At 45.8% G+C, this 26,538-nt stretch overlaps 1 protein-coding gene across 3 annotated transcripts in view; it reads right to left on the reverse strand.

The window, feature by feature from the left end:
- MXRA7 (matrix remodeling associated 7) overlaps window positions 1–26,538 on the reverse strand; it is a 316,448-nt gene that overhangs the window by 60,491 nt on the left and 229,419 nt on the right. For 2 of the 3 annotated variants that reach the window (XM_068261997.1, XM_068261995.1), the window contains one exon: window positions 20,493–20,589. In XM_068261997.1, the coding sequence (XP_068118098.1) occupies window positions 20,493–20,589 (97 nt within the window). Of the gene's footprint in view, window positions 1–14,153; window positions 14,191–20,492; window positions 20,590–26,538 lie in introns of all 3 variants that reach the window. The other variant, XM_068261996.1, reaches the window with a different exon arrangement.

Genomic DNA, 26,538 nt, shown 5'->3' on the forward strand with positions numbered 1-26,538 from the left:
AGCGAATTCATCTACCTTAATTAGAAATTGTTCCAAAAATCCCACTTGTCCCGAATTTGGTGCATATACCACCCCCAGGGTCATTCTACGTGAGTTAATGAGTACCTTAATCGTCAAGAATCTACCCTGTTGATCTCTACATACCTCCATTTCTTCAATCCGAACGCTACCCGCTAATATTATTGCTACTCCGCTAGTTTTGGAGACAGGATTGTTACTATATATTGCGACAGGGAATCTCCTATTGGTAATCCTAGGGTGCTGATCCCCTCTGAGATGGGTTTCTTGCAGGAAAGCAACCTGATTTTGTAATTTGTGTAGCTGCTGCAATAAAATCGATCTTTTTTCGGGTATATTTAGGCCATGGACATTAAGGGAAAACATCCTAAGTAGGGACATAAAGCAGCTCTTTTACCCTCTGTTCTAGGCACCAGGTGTATCTTTTTACCCCTCCACCCTCTTCAGGGATCAGGGAAGCAGACTGAGGAGCAGGAAAAGAAAAGGAAAGAAAGAAACTAGTGTTAGAAAGCAAAACAAAGATCGAGATAAAAACAGGCTGAACCATCAGCCTATAGAGTCGTAGTGGACCTCGTCCACTCATCCCTCCCAGGGGGATGTGGAGATTTCTTCTCATTCGGGAAAGTTGTTTACTCCCTTTTTTTGGGCATCTTGCCCATCAGGAGGTTGAGTCATCACAACGAAGTCCTGAGCGCCCCCCCCCCCCCCAATCCGAGTCATCTATTCATTCCAATCCCCTTGAGTGCACCCTTTCTCTAATTTCTCACCCCACGGTCTCCAGAACATAGACAGGTCCGAGGAGAGAGGCCCCACGTCTATATTTACACGTATCACCACAAATATAATACCTGGCATCCCAAAACCGATATTGAGCTCCATTCCCTAGGTCAAATCGTGACACCCTAGTGTTGCTTTATAATAGAGGCGGTGCGGGGGGGGAGGGCACCAAGGCCATCACCCCCCACCACATTGCATCATCCCCGCCCCTTAATCGCCCCCCCCCCACATCCCACCCCCCAGAGACCTATAATAGGGTCCCCCCGACCCGTCCCCATCTTCTCCAGTGGGGCAACCTGGGTGAGAAACCACCCGGGCGCCCCCACGAAACCCCCCAATGCCTACACGTATGTGCCTCACGCCCTCGTGATTCTTTATTCCATGTGACATTCTTTCAATACCTTATACTATAAAAAACACACTAAGTATTGCATTACACCCATCATTTAGTGATCTTTTTAAGTGTGCCAACCCCCCTCTTCTATTTCTCTTTTCAAGAAACACATCAATCATATATTAGCAATACACATAATTTACAAGTGCAGTCCCTTCTACCCAATTTTCTCGTTTTAATCATATAAATCTTCTCCATGAGGACCAAAACCATGCAACATCACCACCTTCCCCAATACCCCTCTTCTAGGGTGCGAGTTGGGAGGGGGCCCCCCAGGCCCTCCCCCAAGGCCCACCCACACAATATTCTTTCCATACACCATGTATAACCTAACATTGCATCCGTAGAAAACAGAAACACATACAATTTTACAGTACATCAAAACCCTTAAATAACCCTATAACAGTGCCACCCCCAGTCCCTCCTCACCCCTCCCTCCCCCATCCCCCACTGAGACCGCGAAGTCACATATTGGTATTACTCATTTATCTAAATCACAGGACTTGCCAGATTCTTCTTATCCAAGTCTCTCAGTACACCCATAAGTTATTCTTGTAAAATCTGGGACCATATAACAATCATACAGAGAATCCTCTACCCCCCTGGGCAAAACAAAGCAATATGCCACTCAGAGAAAAGGCAGGGCTCCTTTAAAGGATCCCTCTATCACAGCAGTCATAGATATCATAAGAGACTCTTCAGCGGAGTTTCCGCGTCTTACCCAAAAAGATACCCTCAGGGTCCCAGTCTGGTAGTTCTACCGCAGGAATGTTCAATGCCCTAGATAAATCTGGAAGTTCCTCCGGATCCCTTAGGGCAAATAATATCGCCCCCTTCTTGATGTTCAGGGAGAATGGGTGTCCCCACCTGTACCTCACACCCTCCCTCTGTAGGGCCTGTATCAGGGGCCTCAAAGCTCTTCTCTGCTGGAGCGTTGAAGTCGCCAGATCCTGAAATAGTTGAATTGGTTTCCCCTCTAAGGATATCTCTGGATTTTTCCAGGCTGCAGCCATAATAGCCTCTTTTTCAGCGTAGTAGTGTAAGCGGCAGATCACGTCTCTGGCTTTTTCCCCTGTTTTTGGCGCCGGCCTCAGTGCTCGATGTATCCTGTCAATTAACACCCCTTGCTCTTCAGGTCTTTGCAAGATCCTATTGAAAATACCCTGGGCTGTCCTCTGTAGATCCTCTGCGCCCACTGACTCCTGGATCCCCTTAATCCAGATATTTTGCCTACGTGAGCGATTCTGTGTATCCTCCGTCTGGGTGCACAGGACTCTATTGAGCTTCACCTGATTGCTTTTGTGCTGCTGGAGCTCCACTATAGCAGTTTTAAGTTCACGAGATTCCGCCTCTAACATTTCTATTCTAGTTTTGGCGGCCATTAACTCCTCTCTTACGCCAGCTACTTCAGCTTGTGTGGCTGCAAGGATCTGCTCCGTCTGCTCACTTATATTTTGTTTCGTAGGAAGGGTCTTCAAGAAGGCCCAAACTTCCTCCAGACTTGCAGATTTTTTGCCTGACAGGATCTGTGGTGAACCGCTAGGTTCAGGCTGTATAATCTTCTCAGCAGCCTTTTCACGTGGGCTATTTGCCGCTCCAGGAGCAAAAAAGTCAGCTGCTGCCCTCTGTGGTGTCTTGGGCGCACTAGCCCCAGCGTTTCCCGCAGTTCCGGTACTGAGTTCCGTGCCCCTTTTCTTGGTGCCCCCTGCCATAGTTGAAAGTGGCCGGCTGACCAGTTCCCAATCTATTGGGACTTACCCAGTGAAAAGGGTCCAGAGTCTGTGGGCAGGAGTTCAGGTCCCTGATCCCTCTGACTGTCCCAGCCCTCCAGGTAGCAGCAAAGGAACCAGCTCGCAGGATCTTCCAGAGGGGAGCCGTTTCTCACCAGGAGTACTCCCCTCCCTCTGTGTCTTTAATACCCGATGGGGGAACTGAATGGGGGCCGGCAGTCCTTCAGTGTTTAAGGCGCCTACCTCCGGCAAACGTTCTCCTCCTCTCCTTTCTCCTCCTGAGCCTCCGGAGTTCCGAGGTGGGACAGGAAAAAAAGAGTTGGCTCAGCAAGTCACTCCTCCAGGAAGAGACTCGTCCGCCTCAGTTGCGATAGCGGCAACGGCTCTCCTCCGACAGCCTCCCCGGCCAGCCGCTTTCCACAATGTCCCGTATGTGGGTAAAGCCGGCGGGACCTTCTGCTTAGGCTGATTCAGTGTCCGCGGCTACCAGCTACTATCGGCGTCCCTCTTAGCGCATGGAGACGCCAGATACCACGCTCTGCTGGCTTGACTCGGTACGTGGGCGGGCACAGAGCTCACGTCCTCACGTCATGACGCTCCTCCCTCCACACAAAGCCTGTTTTGTTATTTTCAATGTGCTTTTAATGTGTTTTAAACAGTTTATATATGTAACAACAAAAATATATACAGTATAATCTCATTACAGTAAACATTTTGGTATAGTAAACTACCTCTGCAGGTTCAATCTCCATTATAAGTCCATGGTATAGTAAACTCTGATATAATAAAACTACTGTTATAGTAAACATGTTTTTGGCCCCTTAGTGATGCTCACTCTGGATATAGTAAAAAGTGGGTGGTGCATGCGTCAGATGTCAGTATGAAACCGATGGTCGGCTGCTCTCTTCAGGCTGATTGCAAGTGAGTTGATGCCTGATAACTAGAGATGTTGGCGAACCGTTCGCCAGCGAATCTCTATGAGGCGATACTACATCCGGGGTCGCTATGAACAGTAGTAGTGCAGCTGTGCTGGGCCGGCGGTGCGCGTCTTTGATCGCGCGCCTGTTGCCGGGCACTCTCTGCGCATGAGCGTGACGTCACTCATGACGTCACGCACATGCGCAGAGAGTGCCCGGCAACAGGCGCACGATCAAGGACGCGCACTGCCGGCCCAGCGCAGCCATACTACTATGAGTCATAGCGACCCGGATGTAGTAAAGGTTGAGGGGTTCGCCGGCGAACGGTTCGGGAACTGTTCGCCGACATCTCTACTGATAACATTTGTAAGACAAGAAGAATGGCACTGGCGCTGGATATACAGTACAGTACAGTATGAGGGATAATCCTATATAATAATCCCCCTGTGTCTCTGCTTCCCTGTTTCTGTGTCCCCATGTGTTTGTGCTACTGCGAATGTGCAGCACAGACAGTCTGGGACAGAAGCAGGACGGGCCAGGGGGCTGGCCGGGTGGGCAGGCATGTGCGCACGCGGCTGACGTGTGCACACACGAGGCAGCGATGGGGCGTGCTCGCATGCACGCTGACAGGTGGCAGCGGTGACAGACCTAGAACCCATTTTTAAACGGGCTTAGGTCTACTAGTGTGAACATAAAAGAGGATGCAGTGTTGCCACTTCCACTTTGCAATCACCGATAACGTTATCACTAAAGTCCTCCTACGGGATTCCACTTTGCAATCACTGATAAAAGTATCATCAAAATCCTCACATGGGATTGTACGCACTCCCGCATATCTCTTCCCTTATTTGCAAAGATGCTTCTCAAAGTGTGTGGGGCGCAGTACAGGCTACTTTTACTTGTAGTGCAGATCAGAGTGGGCTTACTTACTGCAAAACAAAGAAATGCGATGAGAGTGCTACTTTCAGCCCGTGAAGGTATCAGAGCAAATCACATTACAGATGCAAGTGGCTTTTTTGTGATTGGCTGCATTTTGATGAGAGGCTTCATGATTGGCTCAAGTGTGAGCAGAAAAATTTGCAGGACACATGCTGCAAGTCATGCCCGTGGAGGTATTGGAGACACTCACATGAAACGAGTGGCTGCCTCTATTCAGTGACGGCTGCCATTTTTAGGGAGCCTTGGATATTGTACCAACTATTTGTCCAGCCTGGCTACGCAGCCCTAAGATATACTTACAAATCGAGTTTTCCACTGAAACATCCCTCATATACAGAATCTTGGAGATATGCCGGTGCCAGGTCTCGACTGGATTGCTCTAATGGTCCAGGTACAACCAAAATGAAGAAAGAGGCAGTACTGGCTGCAAAAGTTGCTTGTATTGCGATTCCGTAATACAAGCAACTTTTGCAGCCAGTAATGTGCCACCTCTTTCTTCATATTGGTTGTACTAAGGCAGCGGTTCTCAAAGTGGGTGCCGCGGCGCCCTAGTGCGCCATGGAGACTTCCCGGGGGTGCCGCGCTGTGCCCTGCTGTGTTTGTGTTTAGACAGCGCATTTTTTTTTTTGAAACACGGCCGCCGATTGCTGTGCTCTGTCCCCGGCTCACAGCGATGTGGGGCTCTGATTGGTCCGCTGCTCCGAGTGTACTGCATCCGCCCACAGGAGAGAGCAGCAGCCAATCAGAGCCCCACATTGCTGTGAGCCGGGGACTGTATCCGCCCACAGGAGAGAGCAGCAGCCAATCAGAGCCCCACATCGCTGTGAGCCGGGGACTGTATCCGCCCACAGAAGAGAGCAGCGGCCAATCAGAGCCCCACATCGCTGTGAGCCGGGGACAGAGCACAGCAATCCGTGCGTGTTTCAAAAAAGAAAAAAATGCGCTGTTTAAACATACAGTAGAGCCACCAATGAGTATGGACTCTACCGTCTCCAGCCAGCACAAAGTAAGGATCTTCACCTGCCCTTCAGGCAGGAAGGAGGGGGGAGTCGGGGGTGCACGGGTAGGGTAGTTAAGGGCTGCACACATATTTCTAACGGGGAGGGGGGTATGGAGATTCTTTCGGGCCCCACACGTTTTTTTCTGGGGGGTTATTCTCAGGCCTCACACATGATGTTACCTGGCAGGGGGAGGGGTTGCTCTAAGGCTACACATGCTATGTTACCTGGGAGGGTGTAATTCTTTTGCCCTCTGATTGTTGTGGGGAATGGGACTCTTATGATGACAGTGTATGTGTGGGGCTGACATGTGTCTGAGTGGATCTGAAGGAAAGGATGAAGGTGCCTTTTATGTGAGGTAGAGAGGTTGTTTCAAGAGAGGGCTTGTGATGGAAGATTGTGTGTGTGTGTATGTGTGTACAGAGTGTGTGTCTGTGTGTCAAACACGCATAATTTTTTTCTGGCAGAGTTGATTATTGTGATCAAATCTGTTGGTTGTCTGTCATTCCATAAGCCGCATCGATTGTAAAAATCGATCATAAATTACAATCGGACTGTAAATTTCAATCAGTCGGACGCATCGGGGGAGCGATGGTAGATAGACAGCCCATAGGGGTGCCTCGAAAAATTTCTAAATCGCCAAGGGTGCCTTTAACCGGAAAAGTTTGAGAACCACTGTACTAAGGTATACTTAACCACTTAAGGACTGCAGTCATAAAACCCCTTAAGGACCAGACACTTTTTTCCATTCAGACCACTGCAGCTTTAACGGTTTATTGCTTGGTCATACAACTACCACCTAAATGAATTTTACCTCCTTTTCTTGTCACTAATACAGCTTTCTTTTGGTGCTATTTGATTACTGCTGTGATTTTTCGTTTTTAGTATATTCATCAAAAAAGACATGCATTTTGTAAAAAAAAATGATTTTTTAACTTTCTGTGCTGACATTTCTCAAACAAAGTAAAATTTCTATATAAATTTTTGTCCAAATTTATTGTGCTACATGTCTTTGATAAAAAAAAAATCCAATAAGTGTATAATTATTGGTTTGGGTAAAGGTTATAGCGTTTGCAAAAAGTGAATTTTCCCATTTTGCCATTCTGACTTTTCTGAGCACCTGTCAGGGCAGTATATTAAACCCACAAGTATCCATTTTAGAAAGAAGACACCCCAAGGTATTCCGTTAGGAGTATGGTGAGTTAATAGAAGATTTTATTTTTTGTCACAAGTTAGCGGAAATTGATTTTTATTGTTTTTTTCACAAAGTTTAATTTTCCACTAACTTGTGACAAAAAAAAATCCTCTATGAACTCATCATACACCTAACGGAATACCTTGGGGTGTCTTCTTTCTAAAATGGGGTCACTTGTGGGGTTCCTATACTGCCCTGGCATTTTAGGGGCCCTAAACTGTGAGGAGTAGTCTGGAAACCCAATGCCTCAAAATGACCTGTAAAATCCCAAAGGTACTCAGGACATTGGGCCCTTAGCGCACCTAGGCTACAAAAAAAGTGTCACACATGTGGTATCGCCGTACTCAGGAGAAGTAGTATAATGTGTTTTGGGGTGTATTTTTACACATAAAAATGTGTAAAAATACATCCCAAAACACATTGTACTACTTCTCCTGAGTATGGAAATACCACGTGTGACACTTTTTTGCAGCCTAGGTGCGCTAAGGGGCCCAACATCCTATGAGTACCTTTAGGATTTCACAGGTCATTTTGAGGCATTTGGTTTCCAGACTACTCCTCACGGTTTAGGGCCCCTAAAATGCCAGGGCAGTTTAGGAACCCCAAAAGTGACCCCATTTTAGAAAGAAGACACTCCAAGATATTCCGTTAGGGGTATGGTGAGTTCATAGAAGATTTTATTTTTGTCACAAGTTAGCAGAAATTGATTTTTATTGTTTTTCTTTCACAAAGTGTCATATTCCACTAACTTGTGACAAAAAAATAAAATCTTCTATGAACTCATCATACACCTAATGGAATACCTTGGGGTGTCTTCTTTCTAAAATGGGGTCACTTGTGGGGTTCCTATACTGCCCTGGCATTTTAGGGGCCCAAAACCATGAGGAGTAGTCTGGAAACCAAATGCCTCAAAATGACTGTTCAGGGGTATAAGCATCTGCAAATGTTGATGACAGGTGGTCTGAGGGGCCGAATTTTGTGGAACCGGTCATAAGCAGGGTGGCCTCTTAGATGACAGGTTGTATTGGCACTGAAGTGCAGGAAACGCAGGATGTTCTCAAATCGTGACCTGGACATGGCAGCAGAGAACATGGGCATGTGATGTATTGGGTGCGTAGACCAATAAGACATTCTTACATTCTTTTTGACTAGACCCGGAAACTTGGAGTGGTTTCCACTGAAAAGGCTGGGCATGGTAGCTTCTTGGATTGGCGGTTGCATATTGTGTGGCATAACGGTTGGTCTCAATTAAGTGGTAGAGACCAGCAGTGATCGGAAAAAAAAAATCTGTCACTGCGGTGGGGTGGGTGAGGGTTTGGCCGGGTGATCAAAAGCCCGCAAGGGGCAGATTAGGGCCTTATCTGAGAGACAGGAGTGCTAAGGGGTGGCAGGTGGTGACAGGAGGTGATTGATGAGTGTCTCAAGGGGTGATTAGAGGGGAGAATAGATTAAATCAATGCACTGGGGAGGTGATTGGAAGGGGGTCTGAGGGGGATGTGAGGGTTTGGCCGAGTGATCAGGAGCCCACACGGGGCAAAGTAGGGCCTGATCTGATGGGTAGGTGTGCTAGGGGGTGACAGTGATTGATGGGTGTCTCAGGGTGTGATTAGAGGGGGGAATAGATGCAAGCAATGCACTGCGGAGGTGATCAGGGGGAGGGGGGTCTGAGGTCGATCTGAGGGTGTGGGCGGTTAATTGGGTACCCGCAAGGGCCTGATTAGGGTCTGAACTGATGGGTAGCAGTGACAGGGGGTGATTGATGGGTGATTGATGGGTGAACAGTGGGCGATTAGAGGAGAGAACAGATGTAAATAATGCACTGGGGAGGTGATGGGGGGGGGGGTCAGAGGGCTATCTGAGGGTGTGGGCGGGTGTTTGGGTGCCCGCAAGGGGCAGATAAGGGTCTGATCTGATGGGTAGCAGTGACAGGTGGTGACAGGGGGTGATTGATGGGTGAACAGTGGGTGATTAGAGGAGAGAACAGATGTAAATAATGCACTGGGGAGGTGATAAGGGAAGCGGGGTCAGAGGGCGATCTGAGGGTGTGGGCGGGTGTTTGGGTGCAGATTAGGGTCTGATCTGATGGGTAGCAGTGACAGGTGGTGACAGGGGGTGACGGGGTGATTGATAGGTGATCAGGGTGTGATTAGAGGGGAGAATAGATGCAAGCAATGCACTTGCGAGGTGATCAGGGGTGTCTGAGGGCGATCTGAGGGTGCGGGCCGGTAATTGGGTGCCCGCAAGGAGCAGATTAGAGTCTGATCTGACGGGTAGCAGTGAAAGGTGGTGACAGGGGGTGATTGATGGGTGATCAGTGGGTGATTAGAGGGGAAAACAGATGTAAACAATGCACTTGGGAGGTGATCTGAGGGCGTGTCTGCGGGCGATCTGAGGGTGTGGGCGGGTGATCAGGTGCCCGCAAGGGGCAGGTAAAGGTCTGATCTGATGGGTGGCAGTGACAGGAGGTGACAGGGGATGATTTATGGGTGATTGACAGGTGATCAGTGGGTGATTACAGGGGAGAATAGATATATACAGTATACGGGGGGGTCTGGGGAGGATCTGAGTGTGTGTGTGGGGGGGGGTGATCAGGAGCCCCCAGGGGGGAGTTTAGGACCTGATCTAAAATATAGCGTTGACAGATAGTGACAGGGTGATTAGGGGGGTGATTGGGTGCAAACAGTGGTCTGAGGGGGTGATCAGGGGGGGTCTGAAGGGTGCTGTGGGCGATCAGGGGGCAGGGGGGGCAGGATCAGTGTGCTTGTGTGCTTACTAGGGGGGCTGCCTCCTGCCCTGGTGGTCTCTCGATCACTGGGACCACCAGGGCAGGAGGCAGCCTGTATAATACACTTTGTATACATTACAAAGTGTATTATACACTTTGCATGCGGCGATCGAGGGGTTAACAACCCGCCGGCGCTTCTAAACAGCCGGTGATTTGATGTTGCGGGTGGGTGGTGCCTAATGCCGGCTAATGCGTGCACAACCCTGCGCGCGATCCCCGGCAATTCAGTTCCCCAGGAGCCGCCGCCAATCGGCGTTAGGCGGTCCTGGGGGTGCCACTTTGTCGCCACCCATGGGCAGTGGGCAGTCGGCAAGTGGTTAAAGAGAACCTGAACTGAAAATTAAAGTCAAAATAAACATACGCACGTCATACATACCTCCCTTGTAGTCTACTCATCAATCTCTTTCTCCTCTCCTGCGTCCTGTTTGTCCACTGTGATCAATGGATTTCTCTGTCCTCCATTTTGAAAATGGCCATTACCCTATAACAGCTTCCTGGTCAGCACACTGTAAATCTGTAATATCGCCCACTTGAGCCGTAGGGAAATATGGACATTAGCTTGCACATTCAGTTGTAACTGACAGCAGCTGATATATAACTGACAGCAACTGGTATATTTCATGTCTGACAAAATATTGTCAAAACTGGAAGGGATCGCTGTAAGAAGAAAATGGTGAGCTTCTGAGAGGAACTGACGGAGAGGTAAGTATGTAATTTTCATTTGCAGGTACATCATGTGTTTATTTTAACCACTTGAGGACCACAGTCTTTTCGCCCCTTAAGGACCAGAGCCTTTTCTCCATTCAGACCACTGCAGCTTTCACGGTTTATTGCTTGGTCATACAACCTGCCACCTAATTGAATTTTACCTCCTTTTCTTGTCACTAATACAGCTTTCTTTTGGTGCTATTTGATTGCTGCTGCGAGTTTTAGTTTTTATTATATTCATCAAAAAAGACATGAATTTTGTCAAAAAGATTTTTTTTTACTTTCTGTGCTGACATTTTTCAAATAAAGTAAAATTTCCGTATACATTTTTGTCCAAATGTATACGGATAAATATACACTGAATAAAAAAAAATCCATTCAGTGTATATTTATTGGTTTGGGTAAAAGTTATAACGTTTACAAACTATGGTGCCAAAAGTGGATTTTCCCATTTTGAAGCATCTCTGACTTTTCTGACCACCTGTCATGTTTCATGAGGTGCTAAAATTCCAGGATAGTATAAATACCCCAAAAATGACCCCATTTTGGAAAGAAGACATCCCAAAGTATTCACTGAGAGGCATGGTGAGTTCATAGAAGATTTTATTTTTTGTCACAAGTTAGCGGAAAATGACACTTTGTGACCCAAAAAAAAAAAAGTTTCCATTTCTTCTAACTTGCGACAAAAAAAAATGAAATCTGCCACGGACTCACTATGCCCTTCTCTGAATACCTTGAAGTGTCTACTTTCCAAAATGGGGTCATTTGTGGGGTGTGTTCACTGTCCTGGCATTTTGGGGGGTGCCTAATTGTAAGCACCCCTGTAAAGCCTAAAGGTGCTCATTGGACTTTGGGCCCCTTAGTGCAGTTAGGCTGCAAAAAAGTGCCACACATGTGGTATTGCCGGACTCAGGAGAAGTAGTATAATGTGTTTTGGGGTGTATTTTTACACATACCCATGCTGGGTGGGAGAAATATCTCTGTAAATTACAATGTGTTTTTTTTTTTGTTTTTTTTTACACACACAATTGTCCATTTACAGAGATATTTCTCCCACTCAGCATGGGTATGTGTAAAAATACACCCCAAAACACATTATACTACATCTCCTGAGTACGGCGGTACCACGTGTGGCACTTTTTTGCACCCTAACTGCGCTAAGGGGCCCAAAGTCCACTGAGTACCTTTAGGATTTCACAGGTCATTTTGCGACATTTGGCTTCAAGACTACTCCTCACGGTTTAGGGCCCCTAAAATCCCAGGGCAGTATAGGAACCCCACAAATGACCCCATTTTAGAAAATAGGTTAGATAGGTAGCTGCCCCCCAGCGTAGGTTAGATTAGGTAGGTGCCCCCTAGGATAGGTTAGATAGGTAGCTGCCCCCCAGCGTTGGTTAGATTAGGTAGGCGCCCCCCAGGATAGGTTAGATAGGTAGCTGTCCCCCATAATGGAGGGGGGAAGCACCGTAGCCGCGGGGAGGGCAACCCGACCTCTCCCGGGCCGCCCTCCGTGCTCCCCCCTCAGATGTATAGTGAGCAGCAGCAGCCAGGGAGGGAGCGCTGTATAGAACATACCTCCCTGGCTCCAAGCGCTGCTCTCTCGTCGCCGGTCTTCTCCCATCTGCCTACACGCGTATACATACGCTGCTTCTGGCTAAACAGGAAGCAGCGTGTGTATTAGCGTGTATGCAGAGAGAAGAAGACCGGCGACGAGAGAGCAGCGCTTGGAGCCAGGGAGGTATGTTGTAAACAGCGCTCCCTCCCTGGCTGCTGCTCACTATACATCTGAGGGGGGAGCACGGAGGGCGGCCCGGGAGAGGGAGGGAGAGGTCGGGTTGCCCTCCCCGCGGCTACGGTGCTTCCCCCTCCCCGCGGCTACGGTGCTTCCCCCCTCCATTACAGCGCCCCCCTCCCAACAGCGCCCCGGGTGGTGGCACGCCCCGCACGGGGCTAGAAACGGGCATGGGTACTGCCGTGCTCAGAAGAAGTAGTATAATTTTGTTTTGTGGTGTATTTATCTAACATATATATATGCTGGGTAGGAGAAATATCTTTGTATCAGCGTTTACTGTTGATTTTGGTAGCGATTTTAAGAAGTGTAAGCTTTTTGCCAGCAATTGTGTAGCGATTTGCGATTTTAATTCTGATTGGTCCTTAAGGCTGCTTACACACAGGGATGTTACAGGCGCATGTTAGTGCAGTCTGTAACGCTCCCCCAACGCACAGCAATGTAACACAAGTGGGCTGTTCACACTGCCCACGTTGCGTTACATGTAACGCTGCACGTTCTTCCGAAAGTGCAGCATGCTACGGCGTTACAGCGGCATAAGCCGCGTTAGACTGTTTGCACATGCTCAGTCATATTGGGGAGGAGCGGAGAGCGGCCAGGCACATGGCTAATTAATATTCACTGTACGTTGTGACATGCAGTGTTTACTTCCTGGTGCGGCCGCTCCGTGCGGCGATTGACCGGCGGGACCACGTGATGCCGCATGCGTCCAAGAGTACGCATCATGGCATCACGGACGTCAGAGTGAGCTGCACAACGCGTCTCACTCTGACGTCCACATCGAAGAGCACCAGGCCTTGCGTAAGGTGCACGTTATGCGACCTTAACGTAGCACCTAATGCAACGTCTTGGTGTGCAAGTAGCCTTAAATTCATTTTAATTTGTTTTACAGTGTGCAGTATTTAAAAACGTTAGCAAATCGCTCTGTATAGCGATTCATGAGCGATTAAGCCAGCATTTATATACTTTACATTGTTGAAACGCTAATACCACCATGGAGCTTGGCCCATCCATTAACATTAGCTGAGCCTTTAGGGAAATCCCTAGCATTTTTAATTCGCTGCCTAAACGCAAAAATAAATAAATAAATAAAAATTAAAAAAAATAAATAAAAATAAATAAATAAATAAATCGCTCTAGTGGGTTCCAGCCCTCACAGGTCAATAAGTCTGAAATCATAGCTGATCACATGGATTATTAGACAATTTCATCTGCTACCATTGCAAGCCTAGTACCACATGAGTATACGCAAACAACAAGTAATATTTCTATAATAGAAGAAAAATGTTATCCCCAGGCCTGGATTTACATCACAGGAGTCTATAGGCACATATGTCCTGGCATCCTAGACTTCACCCTCTATTAACCTACAAACACCTGCCAAACTGCACAGCAAACGTGCTGGCTGGCTGGCTCAGCTTGTCACTTCTCCCTTACTTCCCTTGACTGTCTAGGTAGCTACAGGTGTCCCTTAGCATTAGGTAGTCAGGGGTGCCCACAAGTATTAGGTAACCAGAGGTACCCTCAATATTAAGTAACTAGAGGTGCCCCTGACGGAAGGAAGATCTCATCAGTAAAATGCTGAGAGCTGGGTGAGTAACATCTCATTTACGCTCTTATCAGGACTCTGCATAGGGAAGGAGGGAAAGATGCACTGGGGAGGAGAGTGAGCCGCCTCTCCATCATCAGGCGCCTGTAGGCACGTGCCTATAGTGCCTTATGGTAAATCCAGCCCTGGTTATCCCTTCCTCTGCTAGAGGTATTGTAGTGATTAATGGAGGGTGACTGGGTCAGTGTGAAGGGATAAGGGATAATGTAACAGACATGTTAATGAGTATTACTAGAGTCTAATTACTAACACATGGCGTGCAGCTTCTTACCACACAGTGTCTGGGCACTGTACCTGTTACAAGGATGTGAGGTCAGAGGTCAACTCTATCCTGAAAAGCAAATTCATGCTGCTTACCACAAGATCAGCATCACACACAGTACATTTAATACAATACACTGGATGTATTTCAGTACACTAATTCTATTGCCAAACCACAGGAGATGAGGTCATTCTGGCAAAATGCTGCACGTCCACTGCATATCAACTCTTTAATCATCTGCTAAGATTATTATAAAATAAATAGTGATTCAGTCCACAAAATAGTTACTGCTATGCCTATCATCCTCAACTGGCAGTCTTTAAATAGTGCCACGGTATGGAAAATTTTCAAAAATTAAACTTATATGCAGAAAGGAAAATTATTTATGGCCCTGCTGGCTGAATAAATAGTGCAATTCACAACTAAGCATAAAGACATAAAAACAAACCAGCTTTGTAAGACAGTGGGTGGTATCAGACACAGCCTTGGAAGATGCACTACAGGTAACTAAACAGTCATCATGCACTCACACCTTGTGCACTACACACTGTCTTACAAAGTCAGGAAGATTTTATGTCTTTATGCTACTGTACCATTTAAAAGAAATTACCATAGCCAAAGATGGCTCTTGTAAAAGAAGGGCAATAATACCATGAATAAGAATTTAGTGGCTGACTGGGTGTGGTGAAGGCTCCTCGTCACATACTGAATGGTTTTAAAATTATTATTATTTTTTATTTATATAGCGCCAACATCTTCCGTAGCGCTGTACATGTACAAACAAATAATGGGGAACAAATATACATAAGAAATACAAGACATTGTACAGTCATGACATTGAATAGAATAACTACAAATACATACATAGTTGATGTGTAGTTGGTACATGTGCATATGTTAAAATTACAGCAGTATGAGAAACACTAGGAGAAGGTCCCTGCCCTTGCGAGCTTACAATCTAGAGGGTAGTGGGGAGGAAACAAAAGGGAAGGAAACACGAGGATTAGTGGGTGAGCCAGTGTGCCTTCAGTGCTGCCTATAGCAAATTAAAGATTTGTCTGAACAGGAGTGTTTCAGAGTACGTTTGAAGGTTTCCGGACTCGTGGCATGACGAACCGACTGAGGGAGAGAGTGCCAAAGGAAAGCGATAGCCCGTGAGAAGTCTTGGATGCGAGAGTGAGAGGAGGTGCAGTGTTCTCGCCAGAGCCTATTAGCAGGGCAGAGCGCCCACCTGATCTATGTTACTGCCCAGCTGATGAGATTAGCCACCTCTCCATAGCAGAAACTTTCCTCTGCACAATAGCGCAGAATGCAGAGACTCCTTCTCCGCCCTCCTCCTCAGCTCCTTCCTATCAGCTGAGTGGAGGGGCGGGGAAATCTGGAAGCAGAGAGATGAGCCAGCTCAGCCAGACCATGGGAGGGTGCACAGAAATAGAATGTGCGGTTTGATTGCTTTCCCTGTCAGAGCAGCAGACACAAAGCCCCTTCCCCTGTGCTTCCATTCACAAGTATGTCCTAAAACCTCAAATAAGAGTGGCTCATTAACATATCCACACTTCCTTTCTTCTCCTGATCATTCCATGTAATGAGAAAGATAAACTGACACATGTCCTTTGCTTGCTTAAATTAACCCCTGATTGTTTAGTTGAATCACTAAGATATGGGCAGATGAATGGCAAAAAGTTTAGTTCAGCATTTTACATCACGTTTGCCTTTCTTGTCTCAGCAGTTAGGGCTGGTTCACAATGAGCACTTTACCGCGTCCGCGATTCAGCAGCCCAAATCTCGCGATTTGCCACGATTCAGCGCGATTTGCACTTGTGATTCACGTTCAATAGAACAAGAATCACAGAGCAATTGCTCCCAAAACGCTGCATGCAGCGTGTTTGCGATTAATCGAAATCGCAACCGCTGCAGTGTGACTGTATCCATAGGGATACATTGTATTAGCGCTTTAAAGCACTGTAAAATCGCCCCAATGTAAACCAGCCCGTACAGTAATTTAGGTGGAAAAAAGCCATACGTCATTTGAGCCAGAATACTTTATGCTCACAAATCACTGTGCTTTAAACTAGCATGGTTTTTGCAAAGTCTTCACTGGAGTTCTCACCACTGTCGCCTGCCTGTGTAATCAGCTATTAGTCATCACTCTTTTGCGCCTTTTGTACGTCTAGCAACAGGAGTATGAATAGCAGTGCATTGTGGGTAACCACAAATGTTCACTTATATAGCTGAATTATTGCAGATTTCCTTCTGTTTTAAGAAGGCAAATTACACCAAGCTTTGCTTATTATAGTAGGAGGGCTTTTTGGTCCCTTTTATCCCCCTATACATTCCTAGTAGTTTGGGTCACCCTGGGCTGCTTGGTTACTGTGTTGTACTGGTCCAAACCCTATCTCCTACAGCCTTATCAATCCCTGCCATGTACTGATGAGGACCAAAAGTCTGAAACAGGCTGTCTATATGTGGGTTTGATGTGGCTGTGTAAAATTTAAAGGTATAGACTTGCTATACACCAGTGGTTCTGGATGCTTGCTTGGCTTACCAAGGGTGAAAAGGGATAATTTGCATATTCAGCAGCAGTACTATACATACACATGTTTATCTCATCATGTCACATGTCGCCTCGGGTACACTTTAAGCTGACAGTTGGAAGTTAAATTACAGTGAAATAATACCTTGTGTGGCAGGTAAAATAAAATGGCTGCTACTTTCTGGATGACCTTCAGCAAGGTAGCTTAGAGGATAGCACTCTTGAGGAGTTTATATGCTCTCCAATTTTCCTCTGGGTACGCTTGTTTCCATCCAACATTCCCAAAAAAACATACAAATAATTTAATTGGCTTTCCCCTGAAATTGGCTTTCACAGACAGGTAGACTTTCACAGACAGGTAGGGATTAGATTGTCAGCCCCTACGAGGGACAATGTACTGTAGTACATGTAAAGCTGTAAAGCATTGCAGAAGATGTCAGTGCTATATAAATACGAATACAGTATATATATACTCATGGCCGGATTTCTGGCAAGGCCACATAGGCCATGGCCTAGGGCACCAGATAAACAAGGGGCGGCCTGCAGACAGTGGGCATTATTTGCAAGTGTCCAAACAAATGAAAGTGATCAGGATAACTGCACTATTAGTACCAGCTAGCATTTGCCTGTGCTGTGCTACAGGCAGCTGCAGTCCGTTAACCAAATGTTTGTGAACAGTGTGTGACTAGCAAAAAGCCAGACCTTGTCCAATGACATAGCAGCAGCTGCAGGCAGTTACAGAAGGCCGGGTCTCACGCACTTGGTGTGGGGGATGAAAGGACCAGGGGCAGCACCAGCAAATAGTACAGAATACAGAAAGCAGCCTCTCACAGTACCCATTTCTTAATTATTGATTGGCCAGCGCTGTTACCCTGGAGACAGCAGTGGGTACAGGACTCACTTTTACGTGTTGCTGACCCCACCCAATGTTCAATTGTGAGCCACTTTTGACTATGTGTGTGTGGTGGATGGCTCCCACCACGCCCATCACCTGTAGGTCGCTTGATTGACCAGTTCCCCCATGTGACGTGATTGATTCACTTCACGTTGCCATGGAGACCTCGGCATTGGCCGCAATAGTGAACACCATCGGCCCAAAGTTTTTTGTGTGTGTGTGTGTGTGTGGAGAGAGGTGGTAGGATACGGTTTCGGTTGGGGCGGCTGGTAATAGTGGGCCTTGGGCGGTAACAAGTACAAATCCGGCCCTGTATATACTGTATATTCTATTCAAAGCTGAAAGGTAGAGTAAATGCTTTATTGTGCACCTGGAGTACAGCTGGACAATATAAAAAGCACATAATGATAAGATACATGATCAGAGAATAAAATAAAATTTTAATATTGCAAGTTGCGCCTCTATCTAATGTGATGAATGGGCTCACTGGCTTCAGGGCAACTTTATAGCACATGATGCTGGTTACTTTTTAAAAGGTTATGTACAGAAACGGTCATATTTAAATAAAGAATACTTTTACAAAACAGTAGCACAGTAAAATAACATTTTTATATACAATCAACTAACAATACGATTTTAGAAAAATTGTATATCGTGATGTTACCACTATTTGGCAACATAATTTAACCACTTTACCCCCGCGCGTACGTATTTCTCCGCCCCTTTTTCCATCCTTTAAAAACCAGGGACGGAGAAACACGTACTTTCCGCGTTCCCGACGCTGCCCGCGCTCCCGCTCGTAAACACGCCGCCCGCCGCTAGTAAACACGCCGCCGCCCGCTCGCCCAGAGATCAATGAATGGGAAAATCCATTCCCGTTCGTTGATCTAAGCCCCGCAATGATCAGCTGCTCTCCTATGGGCAGCGCGATCATTGTGAGAAAAAACTCACGTGTCCAGCCTCCTTATTCTTCCTCCAAGCTTCCGGAAGGAAGCTTGGAGGTCGCATTAAAACAAAAAGTTACTGTGGCCATCTTGTGGCCAAATAGTAAACTACACCCTACACATTTTTCACATACAAATAAATGACTTTTACACATAAAATTAACTCATTACCTCCCACACTCCCCATTTTTTTTTTTTTTGTAATTAAAAAAAAATTAAAAAATTTACAATTAAAAAAAATACATAAATAGTTACCTTAGGGACTGAACTTTTTAAATATTTATGTCAAGAGGGTATAACACTGTTACTTTATAAACTATGGGCTTGTAATTAGGGATGGACGCAAAACTGAAAAAAATGCACCTTTATTTCCAAATAAAATATTGGCGCCAAACATTGTGATAGGGACATAATTTAAATGGTTTTATAACCGGGACAAAAGGGCAAATACGTTTCATGGGTTTTAATTACAGTAGCATGCATTATTTAAAAACTATAATGGCCGAAAACTGAAAAATAATTATTTTTTTCCCCACATTTTTCCTATTTTCCCATTAAAACACATTTAGAAAAAAATAATTCTTGGCATAATGTCCCACCTAAAGAAAGCCTAATTGGTGGCGAAAAAAACAAGATATAGTTCATTTCATTGCGATAAGTAATAATAAAGTTATAGACGAATGAATGGAAGGAGCGCTGAAAGGTGAAAATTGCTCTGGTGCTCAGGGGGTAAAACCCCTCAGTGGTGAAGTGGTTAAGATTGGGATTTCTTTTGTTTACTGTATTTTTTGGACTATTAGACTCACTTTTTCTCCCCCAAAAGTGCAGGGAAAAAGTCAATGCATCTTATAGCGCAAACGCAAGGAGTTCCTGACTTGTGAACGCCTGCATGAACCTCCAACCGCCTGCAATGTCAGGGACTCATGGGCACTGTACTGTGCCTATGCAGAGGAGGACACAGGGGGACCAACGTAGGAAACAGGGGGGCACAAAGGGGCATAGAGGAGAACACAAGGAGGACAGAGGAGGACACATTGGATACACAGGAGGACACAAGGTGAACACAGGGAGACACAAAAGGTACAAGGGGAGGTAACCCGCAAAATGCTGCTTCACCATGGATTCACCAGGTTTAGTATATATATTTTCCCCCTGGTTTTTGTCCTCTAAACTTAGGTGCGTTTTATGGTCCGGAGTGTCTTATAATCCGAAAAATATGGTAGTTTATTTTGCACATCCAACAGCCAGTATTAGATTGCAAGCTCTTGTACAGGGATTTCTGAACATAGATTTTTTTTCCCAAATACATTAATCCAAACATTTTATTTTGCAAGTTTGCATTTGCTATTAGGTTGCAAAACGTTTCAGGTCTCACCAGAGTTATATCAGGCGATAACAGTGGTTGGTGACTTAGTGATGTGTGACTGCAGTAACTCCAGAGCAGAGATTTGAAAAATAATAAAATAAGTCCAGGAGTGCTGGCAGTTATAAAATCACTTGTTCGCCCTCCATTGTTCTATTTGCATTTTATAACATTTTAATTTCTCCAGTATAAAAATAAAACAGAAAACACTAGCTAAGTAATCTTTCAGCTCACATTTTCTCCTACCCCCAGATAGCCTGAAGCTGCTCCCTCCCCCACAAGTTCAAAGTCTTTGAGGCATTTGGGTAGTGGGATCCCTTCCACATTCAAGCATCTCTTGTGTCTGAGAGTCTATCCTTGGGCTGTAAGTCAATAACAAGGTGTGGCTTCAGCAGAGATCACTGTTGACCCTGTCCTTCCCATTTCGTGGACAGCAACCAGTGAAACCCCTAAATCACAACAATGACTTTATGGGTTTATATGATTTAGGCAGGTGCTGTAAACCTTTGTTACCCAATAGCAGGCAATCTGTGTTCTCAGGCCCATAAATAAGTAAATCAAGCCCATACATCCTTCTGACAATGGCTATACAAAATTCAAGCAAGCCTCTCAGAAATATGTGAAAAGGGATCTCACCTCTGCTCTTCCTCTAGTTCATCCTTTGTCAGCATTTTCTCATAATCACTGCCTCGCAATTTTCCTGGTAGGTATTTGAATGAAAAATCTTCATCATCTGTAAAGTAAGGAGGAAAAAAGAAAGAAAAAGAACAAAGAAAGACATAAAAAAAGGAAAATATCCAACTTGAAGGATTTTTTTTTACGAATTCTTCTTCATTGTTAACCTGTTTGTGGAGGGCACTATGTCAGCTAATGATATAAGTGGAATAAGTACCGTAAGTGGCAGATTTCACATATTAAAAACTTGCAAGATACGGTACATCTGAAGTCAGAAGTTTACATACACTTATGGTGAATTATTTAATAATAATAATAATAATAATCTGAACATTTGTATAGCGCTTTTCTCCTGTCGGACTCAAAGCGCTCAAGAGCTGCAGCCGCTGGGACGCGCTCAAGAGGCCACCCTGCAGTGTTAGGGAGTCTTGCCTTGAACTCCTTACTGAATAGGTACTTGACTTAGCCAGGATTTGAACCCTGGTCTCCCACGTCAAAGGCAGAGCCCTTAACCAGTACACTATCCAGCCATTTAAAACTCGCTATTTTAAAAAGTGAGATAATCTGTTGTTGGAAAAAACTAGCTTTTGTCCTGTTCAAAGTAGAGGTCTGAAACAATAAGTCAAATGTATCTGTGGAGGAGCTAAAACAAGTTTTAAATAATTCTCCCTAAGAATAAGCACCCCACTTTCAATGCATTGTTCTTGTGTTGATCAAGTTTGAAATTGCATTTGTCATACTTTCTTCCAGGGCCGGTTCTACACTTTTTGCTGCCTGAGGCAAATTTGTGAGGATGTGAGTCCCCACTCCCCCCAATTTGGAGTGATCACACAGCACTGAAAATGTTCACCCTCAGTATAGGTAGGTAGGTAGGTAGTCAGGTCTGGGTGCGTGCCCCTGTATAGGGTAGCTAGTTATAGTTGCCCCCAGTGTAGGTAGCCAATATTGTTGCCGCCAGTATAGGTAGCTAGTATAGGTGCCCTCAGTATGGGTAGTATTGTTGCCCCAGTATAGATAGCTATTATAGTTGCCCCCAGCCCCAGTATAGGTAGTCAATATTTCTGCCCCCAGTATAGGTAGCTGTGCCAGTATAGGTAGTATAGTTGCCCTCAGTAGAGGTAGTATAATTGCCTCATTATAGGTAGCTAGTATAGTTTCCCCCAGTATAGGTAGGTAGCTAGTTAGTATAGTTGCCCTAGTAAAGGTAGTATAGTGTAGTTGCCCCCAGTATAGGTAGCATAGTTGCCTCCAGTATAGGCAGTATAGTTGCCCCAGTATAGATAGCTAGCTAACTATACTGGGGCAACTATACTAGCTACCTATATTGGTACAGTATAGTTGCCCCAGAATAGGAAGCATAGTTGCCTCAGTATAGGTAGCCTGGAAGAGGAGCAGCAGGCACAGCAGTATGGAGGGGGGGTCAGCCCCCCCAGTGATGTAGCTACAAACCTTGGGGCCCTGATGCAGAATTTGGACCCGCCCCCTGCCCTACATTAAATAGCCAGGAGCAAAACTGGATTAACAGTTTAGGGGCCTATAGGCACAGAATTTCTGGCACCCTAAACCCCGCCCCTCAGCATAGGCCACACCCCCAGGTCACCCCCTACCCCCATAAAGTATACCTCTTATGGCCTACCCCCCTTCTCCCTAAGGGCGCTTCTTCTAAGGAGCATCTGGGCTGGGCAATACCCGAAAGGGGGAAACCCCAACAACATAAAGCATGCCTTTAAAAAACACACACACTCTGATGCACACACACACTCTGGCACACAAATACACACACTATGGATACACACTCTGGCACACAGATACACATACTGGCACACACACACACATACTGGCACACACACACACACACACTGTGGATACACACTCTGGCACACACATACTATAATAATATACAGCCTATTGATCTAAACCTGAAATACCCATAAATCAATCACCACTAAATACGCTAATGGGATAAAGTTCAAGTTGCATAAATTATCAAAATCACTGCCACAGCACGGATTACTGCAATATAAAAATTAACTTTTATTGCTTATACATAAAATACCAAATCCTACAAAACCCTATATTTAAAAACGCCCTCTAATAGGGTACTACCTGTGAAAGTCCCACAGTGTGCACTGTATATATGACCCAGGGCGATAAAAATCGCCTATGCACTTAATATAAAGCCTCAAATGACTGTCACAATGTCCATAAAAATGTATCCATCTGTAACTGCAGTGTTCAAAAAACATCCGTATTCATAATTGCGCAATAGTCCATGAGGTAAAATAAATTGCGTAAATTTCAGCAATGCGCATAAACAATTGCATAGTCCGATTGGGCCTCAGTATATATAAAGTTCATATAAAGCCGCTAGCTGTGCTTGATATTGGCCATGAGTGTAACAGAGGAAAATAAAGTATGGAGCGGTCTCACCATTTGTAGTCACCAGTTGAATTCGCTGGATATTAGCGGTAGAAGTTTTAGAGACCCTGCTTCACCACTCTGGCGACGTCTCGCCTTGTGGCAGTCAGTACTCCATGTCACACTCCTGGCAACCTGCATAAGGTTTACTGTCCCAGTTAGCGTCCAACCATGGGCGTCCGCACATATGGCAAAACCGGGTATCTGCCCGAGCCTGGCCGCCCGCTGCCCCCCCCCGGCCGCGTGCCCGTGCAGCCAGCAGGAGGGTATAGCGCAGAGAAGAGAGAGAGCTATGGGCACAGTGGGGAAGGGCGGACGTCTCCCCCCCCCCTTCCCTCACCTTAGGGGGCTCTCTCTCCCTCGCTGTCCCCTCCGGAATGAAGTGTGCACTGTGCAGCGGCTGGCAGCGGGTGGAACTTACCTCCTCTCGCTCCTGCGCCGGAAGTTCTGGTGCCGCACTCTGGTCTGGATCAGGCCAGAGTAGCGGCTAATCCATCCGGCGCGTGCGACGAGAGGAGGTAAGTTCCGCCCGCTGCCAGCCGCTGCACACTTCATTCCGGACTCCGGAGGGGACAGCGAGAGAGGGAGGGAGAGCCCCCTAAGGTGAGTGCCCATAGCTCTCCCTCTTCTCTCCGCTGCTCCCCTCCTCCTGCACACAGACATGGCCACTTTTTCTGGGGACATATCCCCCTGGCTACATATACTGGGACATATACCCCTGCCTGCATATACTGGGACATATACCCCTGCCTACATATACTGGGACATATACACCTGCCTACATATACTGGTACATATACCCCTGCCTACATATACTGGGACATATACACCTGCCTACATATACTGGGACATATACCCCTGCCTACATATACTGGGACATATACACCTGCCTACAAATACTGGGACATATACCCCTGCCTACATATACTGGGACATATACCCCTGACTACATATACTGGGACATATACCCCTGCCTACATATACTGGGACATATACCCCTGCCTACATATACTGGGACATATACCCCTGCCTACATATACTGGGACATGTACCCCTGCCTACATATACTGGGACATATACACCTGCCTACATATACTGGGACATATCCCCCTGGCTACATATACCGGGACATATACCCCTGGCTACATATACTGGGACATATACCCCTGGCTACATATACTGGGACATATACACCTGCCTACAAATACTGGGACATATACCCCTGCCTACATATACTGGGACATATACCCCTGCCTACATATACTGGGACATATACCCCTGCCTACATATACTGGAACATATACCCCTGCCTACATATACTGGGACATATACCCCTGCCTACATATACTGGGACATATACCCCTGGCTACATATACTGGGACATATACCCCCTGGCTACATATACTGGGACATATACTCCCTGCCTACATATACTGGGACATATACACCTGCCTACATATACTGGGACATATCCCCCTGGCTACATATACTGGGACATATACACCTGCCTACATATACTGGGACATATACCCCTGCCTACATATACTGGGACATATACCCCTGCCTACATATACTGGGACATATACCCCTGCCTACATATACTGGGGACATATACCCCTGCCTACATATACTGGGGACATATACCCCGCCTACATATACTGGGGACATATACCCCTGCCTACATATACTGGGCACATATACCCCTGCCTACATATACTGGGCACATATACCCCTGCCTACATATACTGGGCACATATACCCCTGGCTACCTGTTCTGGGGACATCTCTACCCCTGGCTACCAGTTCTGGGGACATCTATACCGCTGGCCACCTATTCTGGAGACACCTATAGACCTGGGGCTACCTATTTTTGGGGAACCACTGCTGTCAGATTGAGTGTATTTTGGGGAACTGCTGCCAGGTGAGAGGTGTCTACATATTAAGGGGGCATTCTGCCTATTTATGTGAAAAGTTGTCTATTTATGTGCCTCATGACTGCTGAATTTGTCTTGTTGTGGGCCTCATGGTTACTGACTTTGTCTTGTTGGGGGCCTCATGATTTGTTGGGGGCCTCAAGATTGCTGAATTTGTCTTGTTGGGGGCCTCATGATTGCTGAATTTGTCTTGTTGGGGGCCTCATGATTGCTGAGTTGGTCATGTTGGGGGCCTCATGATTGCTGAATTTGTCTTGATGGGGGGGGCCCTCATGATTGCTGAATTTGTCTTGTTGGGGGTCACATGATTGCTAACTGCGAGACTATGGAAAAAGCTGAATCATCATCATATGAGACAATAGCATTAAACCTACTTTTTCCGCTTTTTAAAACAGAAAATGAAACTGGGAGGTTCTAAAAAAAATGAATAATTTTTTTCAGGAGTACGATGGATGAAATTGTTTATCTTCACAGTTTATTTTCAACTTAATTTTCCATAATGTTCATGTATGAGTTAAAATGTTTGTATTTAGTTTAAATTGCTGTTGGCAATTTGTGATAGTAAAGTGACTTTGCAGTTTGGACACTCGACCTCCAAAAGGTTCGCCACCACTGTCCTAATCTAATGTCCCACCATTGCTTAGTTCATGTAAACTTGTCTCCACCCACGACCACACCCACATTCTGGTTCATGACCACACCCATTTTTCGCGTAGCTCCAACACCAGCCCGGATTTGCGGCGCGCCTTTTTGCTCCCCACTTTTTGCCCCCCCCTGGAAAATTTTCTGCGGACGCCCATGCATCCAACTCGCAGCGGTGATGCTGATTAGCACTGTAGAGGCACACACTGCGGGACCAACACCCGTGTCAAGACACCTCAGTGTAGCTAACTGTGTAGTTTTAAAATTCAAGCTGCAATGACATCACTTCCTTTTCCTGTAAAGCCATAATGCTCAGTATGGAATAGAAATGTCTGCACTATAGGCGCCATTTTGTTGAAGTCCCATTAGTTACCATTACCATTTCAAAGCAGTGCTTCAAACAGGAAAAAAAATGACTCATTCAACTTCATTCCACAAAGCTTAACACAAAAAGTGAATATTAAATAGACTAGTTTGCAGCATTCATGCTGTGGTTCAAATAATTTGATCAAAGTATACGTACCAACAATCATATAAATGCATATCATGTGCAAAAAACCTACCCATATTCATTTCACATATATATTGCCATCTAGTGGCTTCAAAAAATATTGCATGGTATAAGTTTCCACTAATGACTATTCTTATCATCAGCAATGGTCAGTGGCAATGCTATCCTTTTAAGAATATTATACTCAATCAAGATATTTTATACAATATCGGGACAGTGGGGACCACGGAAGTCCAATATGGATGCAAAGCATCATAATTAACTAAACCATTCAGAGTAAATTATATATTCACTATGTCGTAATTTAAGACTATCCATACACCCCAATGTCTCGAAACATCAATTTTTTTTTTATTATTATATATGATACAATCAGTGTTGCAACTGACCAGAGTTAAAGGTACGACACTTTCTATCAACCTTCTATAAATGCAGCATATGGCACATGGTCATTAAGACCTGGGGGTTTCATGGCACACAGGTCTATTATCCACCTTGTTTC

Source organism: Hyperolius riggenbachi, chromosome 12, assembly GCF_040937935.1.
Source record: "Hyperolius riggenbachi isolate aHypRig1 chromosome 12, aHypRig1.pri, whole genome shotgun sequence".
Taxonomy (NCBI): Eukaryota; Metazoa; Chordata; class Amphibia; order Anura; family Hyperoliidae; genus Hyperolius; species Hyperolius riggenbachi.